The sequence below is a fragment of the Capra hircus genome, chromosome 10, assembly GCF_001704415.2.
Source record: "Capra hircus breed San Clemente chromosome 10, ASM170441v1, whole genome shotgun sequence".
NCBI lineage: Eukaryota > Metazoa > Chordata > Mammalia > Artiodactyla > Bovidae > Capra > Capra hircus.
This window is the reverse complement of record NC_030817.1, coordinates 42,824,983-42,842,977: the sequence shown is the minus strand read 5'-3', so window position 1 is coordinate 42,842,977 and position 17,995 is coordinate 42,824,983. Positions and strand designations below refer to the sequence as shown.

Genomic DNA, 17,995 nt, shown 5'->3' with positions numbered 1-17,995 from the left:
GGGTTTTGTTTGTTTTGTTTTTTTTCAAGCAACATCTATTATCTTTAGCAATCTGGTTGGTTAGGAGTGATCAGGCCATGTGAAAACTGGTTGCTGTTACGTAAGTTTGTGGCAGCGTTAGTTGCTCAGTCGTGTCCAACTTTGAGACCCTATGGACTATAGCCCATCAGGCTCCTCTGTCCATGGGAGCCTGGCAATACTGGTGTGGGTAGCATTTCTTTCTGCAGGGGATTTTCCCAACCCAGGGATCAAACCCGGCTCTCCTGCATTGCAGGCAGGTTCTTTACTGTCTGAGCCACCAGAGAAGCTCCCATCACCTATGTCTATGAGCTTTAAAAGGAAAACATATCATCCTGGAAAGGAAAGGAGTCAGGTAAGAAGTCTCTAAGTTCAGGAGGGTGTTTGATGGGGGTGTAACAGTGCAATACAGAACTTCTCTAGGCCCCCTGGTCTCTCTTCCCTTCAGTCAGTGCTAAAGACATACTTCCCTTTTTTATTTTCCAAATGTTGCTTTCTATCTTGCAAAATACCCTTTTGGTTTTTGATTAAATAAATGTATCTTTATTGTTTGGGGGAAAGAATTTTGTACACACTAACCTTACCCCTGGCTGGCTTGAATCTTCTTTGGATCTATTCTCAGTTATCTTTTTCATTCCTTTCCTCTCTTTTTCTTCCTCTCTCCCTCTGTCTTTCAGATCTTTGTACTTAGAAAGTTAACCCCAACTATGTGCAATGCAAATGTACTTAAATCTAATAGATATACTTTGTGACAGAGTCTGTGAAAGATTATTTCTGGTTTCTTTTTCTGTCAAGAGAACCCTCATCCTAAAGGTGTATTTTCTTATTGAAATAATGGAACAAATTTATTGATTGATTTGGAATGGGCTTGGTATTAAAAAAAAAAGGAAACATCTTTCGGACAGTTTGGGGCAAGTTATATGGTGCCTCTGAGAGTCCCCAGAACTCTGAATCTAATTAAGGTAAGAAGCATGGAACAGCTGAAAGGAATCACATGCATTCTCAGGCACATGGGGCAAACAAGGCCCAGGTTTATTTATAGTATAGCATACAGTAGGAACCCGAAATTCTGATTATGAGCCTAGAAAGACCCAATTAAGTTTGGTTGTGAAACTAGAAGTATGCCATCTTAACCTGTGTGAAAGTTACATTAAATAATAATAATAAAAAAAGATGAAATAAAAACTTTTAGGATCACCTCTGCTTTATCTTTCCAAAAATCAAACCAAAAGTTGAGATAAGTGATTGTTTTTTAAAGGAAAAAATATCCCATGGCTCTTGGGGTTTCTGTTCTTCTTTGGACAGTGCATAAAATCATGTTTCACAACATTTGTACCCTGCCACAGGTGATTTTTCCTAGCTTGACTTTGTATGTATGTATGTGTGTGTGTGTCAAGAACGGTATGGCAGTCTACTCTAGTATTCTTGCCTGAAGAATTTCATGGACAGAAGGGCCTGGCGGGCTACAATCCATGGGGTTCACAGAGTTGGACACATCTGAGTGACTAACACTTTCACTTTTTCATATATATGACACTGGGCTGTTGAAAAGAGAAGGAAAATGAACTGTATGTGAGAAGTAGGCTGCTAACATGGTATTGCAGGCTTCTAAAGAGAGTTCAAGGTGAGGCATAAAGGTGTTTGTTTCTTATATTTTACAGGGATTGTTGTGTGTGAGGCACCTAACAACAAGTTAGATAAATTCACCGGAGTTCTCTCTTGGAACGGCAGCAAGCACTCCCTCAACAATGAGAAGATAATCCTGAGGGGCTGTGTCCTGAGAAATACCAGCTGGTGTTTTGGAATGGTTATTTTTGCAGGTACAGTGGACTCCCCAGGGTACAGTGGGTAAACTCTTCCTGAGAACTGCATGGGCACAGTCTGCAGCTCTCCAGGTTGGATGAGCATGCAAAGTGCCCTCCTGAGTTGACTACAAAGTGTAGAGCACCAGGGTAAGACACCGCTGCTCTAGAAACAGTGTTCCTGGCCCCACTCTGTAAGGAACCACTGACATCATGATCTTACTCTTGAGAGTGCATGGGCCTTAATTACTCAGATGCTAGATACCTAATGTTTATTTTCTTATTATCTAACCCCATCTCAATCATCCCTATCATTATACGTATTAATCAGCCTGCCTTTAAAGTAGAGGACAAGCATGAAAGAAAGTCCTGGCTCTGTTGTCGACTTTGTAGTTTGCCAATTTCAAGCAATCCTTTTGGAAAAGCCTTGTTAGAGATCCTGCAGTCATTTCTGTGTATACTTCAGAGCTTCTTCTACTATTTGTCAGCAGGCCAGCAGATCCTGGAAGGACTGTGCAGGCTGGAGGTGAGGGTAGGGCTTGAAGGAGGAAGGGGAGCATCTCTTACTCTTCCTGCTGCTACTTTACCTGTCTCTAATTTATCTCTAAAGGGCCCAAGGTGGCACTTGCTTGCCAAGGAAGCTTGCAGTAGCATCATTTCATAAAGCCTCTCAATTTTTACTCATGGCTTCAATTGCCAGCCCTTGACTTGTTAAAATCCTGTTTCTTGTGACACTAAATTAAGATGTGTTTTGGGCTGTGTTTTTGACTATATGTGTAATTAAAATTGGAATGTTTTTCTTAACTCTCTTCAGCAACAACAAAATGTTCATGAAAGACTCAAAAGTGTTCTGAATCTAGAAAAATGCTCTAAATTCCTGCTAAATACTCTCAGCTGTGAGTGTTAGCAAGGCTCTTACTGTCAGGGCATTGCCATTATAAGGACTTGAGAAATCCCTCGAAATGAGGCAGTATATGTCATTTTAACTGGGGATGAATCTGGTTTCATCATGTTTTCATCAGATGCTTTTATTCTTTAGTCAGGGGAATAAACCCTTGATTATATATTTCCTTATTTTGCATCTTGTATTGAGAAAAAGCATGCTAGTCTTATACATTAACCTCTCTTTATCTTCCCACTTCAATTGTCACATTTAAGAGATTTCTTGAAGATCTCTTTTATTATTATTATTTTTAATAATTTTATTTTTTTATTGTTTTCTGGCTGTGCTGGGTGTTCATTGCTGCTTCATTGCCTCATTTTTCTCTAGTTGTGATGAGTGGGGATTACTCTCTAGTTTCTGTGTGTGCAGGCTTATTGTGATGGCTTCTCTTGTTGCACAGCATGGGCTCTAGGGTGTGTGGACTTCAGTAGTTGTGGCTGCTGGGCTCTAGAGTGTGGATTCAGTACTCATGGTGCACGGGCTTAGTTGCTCCGCCACGTGTGGGATCTTCCTGGATCAGGGATAGAACCTGTGTCTCCTTCATGGCAGGCAGATTCTTAACCACTGGACCACCAGGAAAGCCCCTCAGGGTCGTCTGATGGGAAAGGCTGTCTCAGTTTGTTCCCTGTCATTAGAGAAGTGGAAGTGCATCATCCTAGGAGTAGACTGTAACCCAAAGTCTTGTTTGCATTTGTGTGATCTTGTTTGGAATGACTCATTCAGAACAGTGGTTCAGCTATAGCATGTTATGTTAGGACAGCTGCTGTGAGCCACTCAGGGGTCAGGTTTTCCTTCATCATGTTGGCTTTGTGTGGAAATGCTCCTACATAGAAGAAAGTGGAGTGGTAAGGAGAACAGGTCCCCCTCCAAAACAGTATAACAGAAAGTTCACAGAATTTGGATTGGACAGATCTGGGTTCGGATTTGTTTGCCAGCTGAAGGATGTTAAACCGTGGTTTCTTAAAAGTCCTAAGCTTTAGTTTTATCTGCTGTAATGTGGGAATGAGTATATTAGAGAAGCACTATAAAGGCTCAGAAAGGCAGTGCATATGGAAGAGAATGCCTCACAATTGCTATTCTCCTTCCTTGCCTGCTTCTCCCTTCTTTTGGCATCTATTAAGAGCACACTATCTGCTCCATAGGCTGAGAGTTGGGATAATGTACTGCTCTTGGATCTTGGCAGGGAGAAATGGGGAATCACCCTCTTTTGTGATGTGACCTTAATGTTCACAGGCAGAGCATTTATTTATTATATATATTTATAAAGCAGAGCATGCTTATATTGTTTCATCTAGGCAAAAATATTAATAGAAAGCTTAATTAGAATAATTGGAGGCAGAGGGATGGTTGATTTCATCAGTTCTAGAGTTGAACAAAGGAGTGTCTCAGCACCCGAAGTCTTGAGACATCTAATTTCGGGAACTAGGTCCATGTGAACACCGAGATCTTATGAAAGTAATCTCAAACAAGTTAACTATTCTTTCTATATTAGTACTCTAGTTATACCTGCTCTTAAGGATTGTATAAGAAGTGTAGTTGACATAAACATGGCTTACTTTGCAAATCTATAATTTATGAAGATTTTCTAATATACATTAACAGCTAGGCCATGCCTCCCTGGAATGGCTTTTCTTTTAACTCACGACAGGAGAAAGTCCTGTTTCTAAGGGTAGAAGTCTTATCCATGTAAGGGGTCCATAGGAGTCAGCACCGTCTTGGCGCATAGTAGGTTTTTGTGCTGGCTGTATTCCACTTGCCCCTGCAGATCTACTGTCACCATTTCACACTCTTCTCTCTACCCTGGGAGGCTGACCTGTATGGTTTACACTAATAGGTTTCCTTGAACTTTGGTCCTGTCTTTGGGGATCTCTGGGAAGAAATCAAAGAAAGAAGACTGAGGTCATGGTATTTGCTTCCCCAGCTGCCTCCCTTAAAGCTGGCTGGGTCTCCCAACATAAAGCCACCCTTCCTTTAGAAGCTGCAAACTTTACACAGCTCTCTCCTTTAGGGTATAATAACCACCCCTCCCCTCATGTCCCCTCGAACCATCTTGACTGCTATGAAGTGCTTGGCTACTGTGTTAACATTTTACTTCTCCTGTACCTCCTATACACCCACCAGTACTTTTGTAGAGTCTCTCTCTTTATAAATACACCTTCCTCTAATAATCCTTGTTCAGTGTGTCATCTGTTTCCTGTTTGAACTCTGGATGAGTCATAGTCTTACACATTGATTGAATGAGTCAGTGAGTTAATGAATTAATGGACTATTTCATATGACTTTAAAAATAGTGGTTAAGAGCAAAAGCTTTAGAGTTAGATGTATCTGGGTTCTAATTTTGGCTCTGATGCTTACAGACCGAAAAAAAAAAAAAAAGAAACCTCAGGCAAGCTATGTGAATTCTTTAATCCTCAGTTTCATTGTTCGTGACCTAAGGATAATAATATCTAATTTATTGGCTTGTTTTACACATTAGTGAGCCAATATTATGTGAAAAGCACATATAGATATTTCCTAAAACATTGTAGGTACTTAATAAACAAATTCATTCATTAAATAGTTACTTACAGGATACCTGCTATGTGGCATGCACTATGCTACTTACTTTTTTGCAAGAATGTGACCAAGAAAAGTGCAGTCCCTTCACTCATGTGATTTGAGTCTGGTAGGAAAGAAAGACATTACTCTTAAATAATTATAGTAATGAGTGTATAATATCAAACTGAGAAAAGTACTCTGAAGAAAAAGAACATGAACTCACAAGAGTATATGGTGGAGGAATCTGAGGGGAAAGAACAAGCTAGCTAAAAGGCATACCATAGGCAAAGGCCCTATGGTGGGAATGAGGCTGAGGAGGTTAAAAAAAAAAAAAGGCAAAACTTAAGGCCAGTGTGGAACTTGGAAAACTTGGAGAATAGAGGTGAACATGTGCCTAGAGACAGGGATAGAGGTTGGACCATCCAGGACCCTTATGGTCTGTATCCAGAATTTTGGTCTTTATCCTAAGAGCATTGAGGAGCCATTGTCAGTTTTTCACACAGATGATATGTGTATGTGTTAAACTGGAAAGTTTTGCTTTTGCCTGTAATGTTTTTAAAGTTGGTCAATAGGATCCAGGAAAAAGTGTATACATAGGATGGTAGCAGATGCAGGAGACAAAGTTGCTAGGCTTTTCCTGCATGAAGTCCAGTTGAGAGATGATGATACTTTACATTAGAGTGGGAGTCATGGGATAGATTAGACTCTGAGGTTTCTCCCACCTTTCACAACTGAATGGATAGTGGTGCCATTCATTGAGATAAGGAACCCTGGAGAAAGAGCTCAAGCTAGGCTGGACCAGGGCCACTTGAGGGGCCTTAGAAAGATCCAGGGGAAGATATCATATAGGCAATGAAATATATAAGTTTAGAGCTCAGAGGAGCGATCTGAACTGAAGATACACATTTGGTCTACAGATGTTAACTAGAGCTATGATCTTAGATTTCTCAGGGAAGGTGGGTTGAAAAGGAAGAGAAGATGGTCTGTACTTAATTCTTAAGAAGTCTCACTGTTTAATGGTTGAGAAGAAAGGAGTGAGCATAATGGAAGACAAAGAAGAAGCTATCAAAGAGGTAGGAGGAATAGCAGAACATTCTAAAACAGAAGCTAAGGGAAGAGTGTGTTTCAAAAGGATGAAATAGTCAACAGTGTCGAAGTCTGCTGAGAGGTCAAAGAAGGCATGGAAGATAGAGATGACAATGCCAGATCTGTTTTGGTGGAGTGATTGGCTCAGAAACTAGCTTGAGAAATGAGTTGGAGACAAAGAATCAGAGGCTGAAGGGTATAGAAAATTCTTTCAAAATCTTGACTATGAGGGGAAGAAGAGATGTGTATCTTAACATCTGTGGCTATATTTAAATAAGTACTTAAGAACTCATTAAACAGATTCTTTGCTAGTCCGTGTGTATGTATGCCTAAGAAATGTAAATTTTTAGCACAAAACTGGTCTGTCAATATTTCAGCTTTTAGCAATCACAAACTTTATTTGCCCTTTATGATCTTTACTAAAAGAAATGCTTCCCACCCTCAATGTCCAGATGACTTTAATAAACGATTCTGGGAAAAACTGGGTGGTCTTCTTTGCCCAGTATTGGCTGGGAAAAGGACACTGGGGTACAATTTCTAACTCAAGACTGAATTGTTATGAGACCCCAGTCTTTACTCCAATTTGTCTTTTAAGTAAAGGAGTCTTTTAAGAATGTTCCCATTGTTTCTTGACTTCTAGAATGATGTGTAATTCCATGTGTACCCCCTTTCTCTCCTTCCCCCTCTCCTCCTCTGTTAAGTGGGTACATGGATTAGCGGTAATTGTGGGAAGATGGTGTAGAGAGGGAAGACTAGGGAAATCAGATGTAATTAAAATGTGATCACTTCTATTGAGCATCTTTGTTTATAAGAAATTTACTTAGCAATATAATCTAATATTCTTTGTTAGTCATCTAATAATCTACCTCTAAAGCAGCTAATAATATTCTTAGAATTTCTTGAACAAGGCAGTTAGTAAATATTTAACATGAGATTTAAAAGGATTACTTGAAATAAATCTCAACACCATATTTAAGACAATTCTTGCCCTTACAAAAATGCATATCATATAAACAGTGTGCAATATACCCAATAAAGGTTTAAATTACTTGCTGTTGTATTGTTTGGAGTTTCTCCATTAAAGCCACCAAAAATCTTTTTTGGGAAACACATCCAGCATTTGATTTTTTTTCTTAACTTTCCATTTTGGGCTTCAGTGTTCTGAATTGTGTTTATTACGACATTCTTTTAAACACTTCCAAATCATTCCTCTATGTGATTGACTTTAATTGCTTCAAACTATAAGCACATCTATACATAGATTTTTGGAAGATAGCATTTCTTAAACCTTTAAGCTACAAATTATGTCTGGATTTATCCCATTCTAAGGAGGTAAATTCTCTTGCAGTTTCCAGGATTGTTAAAGACATCAGTTGAGAATCAGTTGTTTCATCATCAGTTCAATCGCTCAGTCGTGTCTGACCCTTTGCAACCCCCTGAACTGCAGCACTCCAGGCCTCCCTGTCCATCACCAACTCCCAGAGTTCACCCAAACTCATGTGCATTGAGTTGGTGATGCCATCCAACCATCTCATCCTCTGTTGTCCCCTTCTCCTCCTGCCCTCAATCTTCCCCAGCATCAAGGTCTTTTCAAATGCGGCAGCACTTCGCATGAGGTGGCCAAACTGTTGGAGTTTCAGCTTCAACATTAGTCCTTCAAATGAACACTCAGGACTGATCTCCTTTAGGATGGACTGGTTGGGTCTCCTTATAGTTCAAGGGACTCTCAAGAGTCTTCCCCAATACCGCAGTTCAAAAGCATCAATTCTTCTGTGCTCAGCTTGCTTTATAGTCCAACTCTCACATCCATACATGGCTACTGGGAAAACCATAGCCGTGACTAGACAGACCTTTGTTGGCAAAGTAATGTCCCTGCTTTTTAATATGCTGTCTAGGTTGGTCATAACTTGTCTTCCAAGGAGTAAGCATCTTTTAATTTCATGGCTGCAGTCACCATCGGCAGTGATTTTGGAGCCCCCCAAAATAAAGTCTGACCCTGTTTCCACTGTTTCCCCATCTATTTCCCATGAAGTGATGGGACTGGATACCATGATCTTAGTTTTCTGAATGTTGAGCTTTAAGCCAACTTTTTCACTCTCATCAAGAAGCTCTTTAGTTCCTCTTTGCTTTCTGCCATGAGGGTGGTGTCATATGCATATCTGAGGTTGTTGCTATTTCTCCCGGCACTCTTGATTCCAGCTTGTGCTTCTTCCAGCCCAGTGTTTCTCATGATGTACACTGCACATAAGTTAAATAAGCAAGGTGACAATATACAGCCTTGATGTACTCCTTTCCCAATTTGGAACCAGTCTGTTGTTCCATGTCCAGTTCTAACTGTTGCTTCCTGACCTGCATATAGGTTTCTCAAGAGGCAGGTCAGGTGGTCTGGTATTCCCATCTCTTTCAGAATTTTCCACAGTTTATTGTGATCCACACAGTCAAAGGCTTTGTTTTTCTGGAACTCTCTTGCTTTTTCCATGATCCACCGGATGTTGGCAATTTCATCTCTGGTTCCTCTGCCTTTTCTAAAACCAGCTTGAACATCAGGGAGCTCACAGTTCACATATTGCTGAAGCCTGGCTTGGAGAATTTTGAGCATTACTTTACTAGCATGTGAGATGAGTGCAATTGTGCGGCATCATCATAAACATAAATAAACATAAATAATCCTACTCTTATAAAACAAATTATTTTGGAAAAACATTATTTTCCTTTCAGGAACATTTGATATTCTTAGGAATTAATAATATATAATCTAATCATTTCAAAGTTATTTTTCTTTCCTTTTTTCTTTTGCAGGTCCTGACACTAAACTAATGCAGAACAGTGGTAAGACAAAGTTTAAGAGGACAAGCATTGATAGACTGATGAATACTCTAGTCCTATGGGTAAGTTATTATAACAATTAGGCAATATCACAATCATTATCTTAATATGTTTCTTACATTCTGATGAGATTTCTTTCCGAAATCGTCATTCTTTTTGTGGAATTTGTATTTGGAGATTTTCCATTTGGGGCCTCGTTACCTCCAAAATGTCTGCTTCGCTAATACTGATAGAGTATTTGCAAATCTGGAATTGGCTAACAATTTCAAGGTTGCTTTCTACTTTTTTTTGAATCTCAAAGGCAACCTGAAAATTTTTAGTGTATGTCATGCAGTATTCTAACTAACCCTTATCTTTCTTGTTGACTTCAAGGAAACATTGTGCAGCTAGACTTGTAGCCAAGAGACCTGACTAGTCTGAGACAGTCTTATATTACTGATGTTTTCTTCCTTTTGCTTTTGTGCCTTGGGTTACCATATAATTTATCATTCACCAGGATGCTTTTGAAGGTGAAAGAAGGGAATACTGTTAATATTACAGCTGACATTAGATGTAAACTGGAACTGACTAGAGCAAGTCAGGACATATGATCTTGTACTTCTGTGTGTGTGTGTGTGTGCATGCACACCTGCGCGCTGTCATGTCCAACTCTTTGCGAGCCCATGGACTGTAGCCCTCCAGGCTCCTCTGTACATGGAATTTTCCAGACAAGAATACTGGAGTGGGTTGCCATTTCCTACTGTAGTGGATCTTCCTGACCCAGGTAGGGAACCCATGTCTCTTGTGTCTCCTGCACTGGCAGCAGATTCTTTAGCACTGCACCACCTGGGAAGCCCTTAATCTTTGGGAGACACTTAAACATATGCATACTTCACAAATAGAGGATGTGAAGTTATTAGGTTTGTGGCCATAAACAAGTTATATAACCTGTTTGTTTTTTGTTTTGTTTTTGGCCTGGAAAGTGTGAATGTTTTTTCCTATCTCAGAAAGTCAATGGGAGAATTAAGTTAGAAAATGTATATGTAAAATATTTAGCCAAGTTCCCAGTGTAAGCATATTACATTTTACTCATATGATTAATGATAATTAGATGAGCTTTGTATAACTTGATTTTCAAATAACAATTGGAATTAGAAGTGTAAATGCATTGTGTTGATATGACTAGTTGGGATTCAAGTTAACCTTAACTGGACTTATATATTCATTTCAGATTTTTGGGTTTCTGATATGCTTGGGAACTATTCTTGCGATTGGAAATTCAATCTGGGAGAATCAAGTTGGGGACCAATTCAGAACCTTCCTCTTTTGGAATGAACGAGAGAAGAACTCTGTGTTCTCAGGATTCTTAACATTCTGGTCATATATTATTATCCTTAATACAGTGGTACCCATTTCATTATATGTGAGGTAAGATGAGAGTTTGTTCTTTGAAACCATTTTGTCAAAAGCCTGTGTTCTATGTAATCATTTTTGTTTGTCTTAAAATTAAAGCAGTGAGAGAGAAGTCTCTAACTGCTCATGATCTGCCGCATCTGTTACAAATGTGTCAGCTAAGCTGTTTAATCTGCTTAAGTTGTACATTTTCAAATTAACAATAGATGCATTTTATTTTCTTGATTTGATTTGGTTTCTTAGGAATGTTTTCCTCTGGAATACACAGGCTACTGTGAGTCTCATGCAACCTAATGTTAGAATTGAGTTGATGTTGGGAAAGAAACAGAAAAATATTTGGGGGGATCTATTGAGATGATGTCTTCTTGGCATCGAGATACCAGGATTTAGACCCTGTGCTACCACCTTCTAGTTCCATAACCTTGAGCAAGTTACTTTACTTCCTGGTACCTCAGTGTCCTCGTTTTATACACGGAGAAAGTAATAGTTGTACTTTAAAAGGTAGTATAGAGAGTAAGCAAAACTGTAATGCTCTTAGACAAATCCTGACACATTATAAGAGCTCAGTGAATATTAATTCTTTCTATTTTTATTAGTAACTATCAGTGAATACATGAAGGGGTTGAAATATAGTTGTTGGTGCTTATTCATTGTTGAAAAAGAAGTTTGGCTTATTACTCCCTCTGCAACTTGATTTGTAATTTCTAGATTTGGTCCTATAAACTAGGGCTAAAATGGTCTGCCTATCTATCTATACATAAGCACTCTGTGAGTGTGTGTGTTTATGTATGTGTTTGATAAAAGTTAGAAGTTGGCCCTAGAATCTGTACCTGAGACAATTTTAATCCTAATCCTGCCAAGACTGAGGCAGACAATCCCAAAGACACTGGAGCCAAGATGAGACTTGGTTGTTTGATGTTCCTCATCACCAGTATTTTAACAACACACAAAATCACCAGCTCTAAATCCCTACTAATTTTTATGAGCTTCTTTTTCTCTCTTTCCAAAATACTCACTCTGATGAAGCTAGGGAAGTTTAATGCACAAAATCCACCCTTATTTTGGATAGCAGTCAGGAAACTGAAATGTCAAGTTGTGGGAAATTGACTTGAAATAGTGGCATGTGGCCACAACACCACAAATTACTTTGGGCCTTCTGGAACTGTGGTCAGAGTGGGCTCTATTTAAAATGTATCCTACTGGCTTGTCTTTGATTCTGAGTAAATCTTGCTCTTTGCCAAAGGAGCTATGGTCAGCTTTTATAGCTTTCCTTTTATGTGGAAATGAACAATAGTTGCTCAGAGTGACTTACCATCTGCACATGAGCAGTTTCATGTGTCCTCACAAAGGAAGTATATTCTGTATATACTCTTTCTTTGAAGTGTATTGGCATTTTTCATTTTATGATTTCTAATATTGTTTTTTGAAGACCAAGATTCCCAGGTCCTTTTTCCTTCTAATGTGTTCCCTGCAGTGGCAGAAAGAAAACCTGTTTGGAATAGTCCAAGTTCACATTCTGACATTATCATTGCCACTAATATCTGTGTGACCTTGGAGAAAGTACTTGGCTTCTCTGTGCCCTCATTTGCCTAGGAAACACTTGTTGTAAAATGAGAGGATTAAAATAATTGACTCCTGAGTTACTTTCTGCTCCAGATAACATCACCTTACCTCTAGACAATTAATGTAAAATAGACATTTGTATTTTACATAAAGTGCTTTCACATACATTATCTCATTTACGTCTCCCCCTCCGAAAATCTTTTGAAGTCATTGCTGTTGAACTTCTTTCATAAATGAGATGATTTTCTCAGGATTGTAAAGCTGATTAGGGATAGAACCAAGATCCAAACCCAAGTCTTCTAACACTTGGCACAATGTCTATGTCTAAGTTGTACATGATTTATTAATCAGCCAAGACATCAAAAGACACTAGAATTTTTTACTTGTTGGTAAGCCATGGTATTGATGAAGATAATATGAGCTTTTTTCCTCACCAAATAGGAACAGTGATCTGAAGTCAGCTTGACAAAAAGTTGAGGCAAAAAGCATTCTAGGGGATTTCAGGTTGCTCACACCAAGATCTGGAAAAAGAGAAGTCCAAGTATTTCTGATTAGAGGGATGAAGGTTTTCTACAAAGGTTTCAAAGGTTCAATGAATAAATTAGTGCTGTGTCACTGAAGGATAACAGTGCAGAATTTACCTTGAATGGTTAACAATTCCATGTGAGCATAATATGTTGATTTTGGCAGGGTATTTCTATGCTGTCAGTTCATCTATAGTGTTAAAATATAACCTGCTACAGTTTCTTAATACATCATCTTAAGAAATGTAATAGCTGTACTCCCAAGGAATTAGCTATTTTTTCCAAAGCAAAAGAAACTTGTTTCCATATTGCTTATTTTGCCACAGAATGGGGGAAATCATAAGCCCTGCTCTTTAAGCATCCAGGCAGAAAACACTAAGCAGTTTGATTATACTAACTCTGGAACATTTGTCTCCTTTTCTCTGCTATTATAAAGCAAAGGGGTGAATGTTCCATTGTGACTCTCCTAAATCCTCCTTTTCCAAACAAAAAGGATACCTTCTTCTCTACAGACTATTTTAAGGTCTAAGAATTAAAATTAATTAAGAATACTTCCACCAACTTGAACCACAACACAGGATTAAATTCTGTTCTCCATTCATTTTGCTTAGATTTTTAGGGAGATGCTTTACCTTTAAATAAATGAAAATGTCAAGTGATTGAACAGTTACTCGCATTATGACAATGCATAATGCCATTTTTTATGGCACTCTCCAGGTCTGGTATGCATTGACTTTACCAGATGCCTGAATTCTAGTCTTGGTTCTGGGATTAATTGTGTGACCTTGGGTTATTCACAACCTCTGTAGGTCTTAATGTCCTTACTGGTAAAATTGGGGAATAAGGGTCAGGATTCACTCATTCAACACTAACTGACCACTTATGACAGGTCAGGCAATGTGGCTAGTTTATGATAAGTGCTAATGCTTTCTGAGTGAATGGAATAGGAAGAACAAAGCTGATTAGAACAGCTAGCAAGAAACTTACAAGGAAGTGGAGTGGGAGTGAAATTAAGATTAGATTATAACTGGGTAATGTATAAATAAATACATGCAGAATATGACATTTGTTTTTATGATTCTACAGAGTTACAGTGTGCTTTTCTAGTTTGTGTGAAAAAAAAGTATTACCATTTAAATAGAAAATGAACTGATACCATACCATTTCTGGAGAGGGAGATGTAGGTATGTCATGTACTTATAGAACTAGATGTATAGGATTTATTTATTTTTTAATATAAATATTTAATTGGAGGCTAATTACTTTAAAATATTGTATTGGTTTTGCCATACATCAGCATGAATCCGCCATGGGTGTACACATGTTCCCCATCCTGAACCCTAGAGTCCCACCTACCTCCCCATACCATCCCTCTGGGTCATCCCAGTGCACCAGCCCTGAGCATCCTGTATCTTGCATTGAACCTGGACTGGAAATTCATTTCACATATGATATTATACATGTTTCAATGCCATTCTCCCAAATCATCCCACCCTTACCCTCTCCCACAGAGTCCAACAGACTCTTCTATACATCTGTGTCTCTTTTGCTGTCTTGCATACAGGGTTATCTTTACCATATTTCTAAATTCCATATATATGCATTAGTATACTGTATTGGTGTTTTTCTTTCTGGCTTACTTCACTCTGTATAATAGGCTCCAGTTTCATCCACCTCATTAAAACTGATTCAAATGTATTCTTTTTAATGGCTGACTAATACTCCCTTGTGTATATGTAACACAGCTTTCTTATCCATTCATCTGCTGATGGACATCTAAGTTGCTTCCATATCCTGGCTATTACAAACAGTGCCGTGGTGAACATTGGGGTACACGCGTCTCTTTCAGTTCTGGTTTCCTCAGTGTGTACGCCCATCAGTGGGATTGCTGGGTTGTATGGCAGTTCTATTTCCAATTTTTTAAGGAATCTCCACACTGTTCTTCATAGTGGCTGTACTAGTTTGCATTCCCATCAACAGTGTAGGAGGGTTCCCTTTTCTCCACACCCTCTCCAGCATTTATTGCTTGTAGACTTTTGGATAGCCACCATTCTGACCGGTACGTCATTGTGGTCTTGATTTGCATTTCTCTGATAATGAGTGATGTTGAGCATCTTTTCATGCATTTGTTAGCCATCTGTATGTCTCCTTTGGAGAAATATCTGTTTAGTTCTTTGGCCCATTTTTTGATTGGGTCATATATTTCTCTGGAATTGAGCTGCATGAGTTGCTTGTATATTCTTGAGATTAATTCTGCTTTGTCAGTTGCTTCGTTTGCTATTATTTTCTCCCATTCTGAAGGCTGTCTTTTCACCTTGCTTATAGTTTCCTTTGTTGTGCAGAAGCTTTTAATTTTAATTAGGTCCCATTGGTTTATTTTTGCTTTTATTTCCAATATTCTGGGAGGTGGGTCATAGAGGATCCTGCTGTGATTTATGGCAGAGAGTGTTTTGCCTATGTTCTCCTCTAGGAGTTTTATAGTTTCTGGTCTTACATTTAGATCTTTAATCCATTTTGAGTTTATTTTTGTGTGTGCTGTTAGAAAGTGTTCTAGTTTCATTCTTCTACAAGTGGTTGACCAGTTTTCCCAGCACCACTTGTTAAAGAGATTGTCTTTAATCCATTGTATATTCTTGCCTCCTTTGTCGAAGATAAGGTGTCCATAGGTGTGTGGATTTATCTCTGGGCTTTTGTTCCATTGATCTATATTTCTGTCTTTGTGCCAGTACCATACTGTCTTGATGACTGTGGCTTTGTAGTAGAGCCTGAAGTCAGGCAGGTTGATTCCTCCAGTTCCATTCTTCTTTCTCAAGATTGCTTCGGCTATTTGAGATTTTTTGTATTTCCATACAAATTGTGAAATTGTTTGTTCTAGCTCTGTGAAAAATACTGTTGGTAGCTTGATAGGGATTGCATTGAATCTATAGATTGCTTTGGGTAGTATACTCATTTTCACTATATTGATTCTTCCAATCCATGAACATGGTATATTTCTCTATCTATTAGTGTCCTCTTTGATTTCTTTCACCAGTGTTTTATAGTTTTCTATATATGCTGCTGCTGCTGCTAAGTCGCTTCAGTCGTGTCCGACTCTGTATGACCCATAGACGGCAGCCCACCTGGCTCTGCCATCCCTGGGATTCTCCAGGCAAGAACACTGGAGTGGGTTGCCATTTCCTTCTCCAATGCATGAAAGTGAAAAGCAAAAGTGAAGTTGCTCAGTCGTGTCTGACTCTTGGTGACCCCATGGAGTGCAGCCCAGCAGGCTCCTCCATCCATGGGATTCTCCAGGCAAGAGTGCTGGAGTGGGGTGCCATTGCCTTCTCCATTAGGTAGATATATTCCTAAGTATTTTATTCTTTTCATTGCAATGGTGAATGGAATTGTTTCCTTAATTTCTCTTTCTATTTTCTCATTATTAGTGTATAGGAATGCAAGGGATTTATGTGTGTTGATTTTATATTCTGCAACTTTACTATATTCATTGATTAGCTCTAGTAATTTTCTGGTGGAGTCTTTAGGGTTTTCTATGTAGAGGATCATGTCATCTGCAAACAGTGAGAGTTTGACTTCTTTTCCAATTTGGATTCCTTTTATTTCTTTTTCTGCTCTGATTGCTGTGGCCCAAATTTCCAAAACTATGTTGAATAGTAGTGGTGAAAGTGGGCACCCTTGTCTTGTTCCTGACTTTAGGGGAAATGCTTTCAATTTTTCACCATTGAGGATAATGTTTGCTGTGGGTTTGTCATATATAGCTTTTATTATGTTGAGCTATGTTCCTTCTATTCCTGCTTTCTGGAGAGTTTTTATTATAAATGGATGTTGAATTTTGTCAAAGGCTTTCTCTGCATCTATTGAGATAATCATATGGTTTTTATTTTTCAATTTGTTAATGTGGTGTATTACAATGATTGATTTGTGGATATTGAAGAATACTTGCATCCCTCGGATAAAGCCCACTTGGTCATGGTGTATGATCTTTTTAATGTGTTGTTGGATTCTGGTTGCTGGAATTTTGTTAAGGATTTTTGCATCTATGTTCATCTGTGATATTGGCCTGTAGTTTTCTTTTTTTGTGGCATCTTTGTCAGGTTTTGGTTTTAGGGTGATGGTGGCCTCATAGAATGAGTTTGGAAGTTTACCTTCGTCTGCAATTTTCTGGAAGAGTTTGAGTAGGATAGGTGTTAGCTCTTCTGTAAATTTTGGTATAATTCAGCTGTGAAGCCATCTGGACCTGGGCTTTTGTTTGCTGGAAGATTTCTGATTACAGTTTCAATTTCAGTGCTTGTGATGGGTCTGTTAAGATTTTCTGTTTCTTCCTGGTTCAGTTTTGGAAAGTTGTACTTTTCTAAGAATTTGTCCATTTTTTCCACGTTGTCCATTTTATTGGCATATAATTGCTGATAGTAGTCTCTTATGATCCTTTGTATTTCTGTGTTGTCTGTTGTGATCTCTCCATTTTCATTTCTAATTTTATTGATTTGATTTTTCTCCTTTTGTTTCTTGATGAGTCTGGCTAATGGTTTGTCAATGATATATAGGATTTAATGTGCAGAAAGAACTTGGGTGTCATCTTTTGTCTTTTAGGAGTTAAATGTTCAGAGTTAGCATAATCAGGCTGCTTTCAACTTAGTTTACAGATGAGAAAACCAAAGCTTCATTCCCATTAAGATCAGAAATAAGGTGTGAGTCCTTGCTATATCATTACTATTTTATACTGTTCTGGATGTCCTTGTTAATGTCCAAGTCTTGCAACTAAAATATTAATGAAAAAAATGAGACATGAAACCAAAATAAACCTTTTAAAGAGGAAGAGCAGAGAAAATGTGATTATAAACCTCAAAAATCCATAGAATAACTCTGTAAAACTCAGTAAAGTAATTCAGTGAAATGTTGATTTTTGTCACATAATCACTTTTTTTAATATTAAGGAAAGCTTCTTTTATTAAAAACACATTAAACCAAAGCAATTAAAATTTATCTTATCAATAAAAAGATAAAATGTCTAGAATAAATCTGTCAAGCTATGGCATGGACCTATGTGAAAAACAAAGCACAACAAAACAAAACTAAAACTCTTTACCAATAGAAGTACTTTTCCAAAGTTGAACTCCTCAGAAGATTTATCCTTGTTTAAGTTGTATTTATTATAAAATATTCATTCTTTTCCAATAATTGAGTTTATTATAACTTTAATAAAAGTCTCAAGTAACTTTTATGAAAAAGTTGATACAGTGATTCTAAAGTTTATTTGATGAACACATTGATTTTATCAAGAGGAATAAATTAGTGATTACAGATAA

At 38.1% G+C, this 17,995-nt stretch overlaps 1 protein-coding gene across 4 annotated transcripts in view; it reads left to right on the top strand.

Annotated features, from left to right (window-relative positions):
* Positions 1-17,995, top strand: part of ATP8B4 (ATPase phospholipid transporting 8B4 (putative)) — a 299,618-nt gene that overhangs the window by 178,187 nt on the left and 103,436 nt on the right. For all 4 annotated transcript variants that reach the window (XM_018054182.1, XM_018054183.1, XM_013967148.2 and 1 more), the window contains 3 exons: positions 1,680-1,838; positions 9,187-9,275; positions 10,424-10,620. In XM_018054182.1, coding sequence (XP_017909671.1) covers positions 1,680-1,838; positions 9,187-9,275; positions 10,424-10,620 — 445 coding nt within the window. The remainder of the gene's footprint in view (positions 1-1,679; positions 1,839-9,186; positions 9,276-10,423; positions 10,621-17,995) is intronic.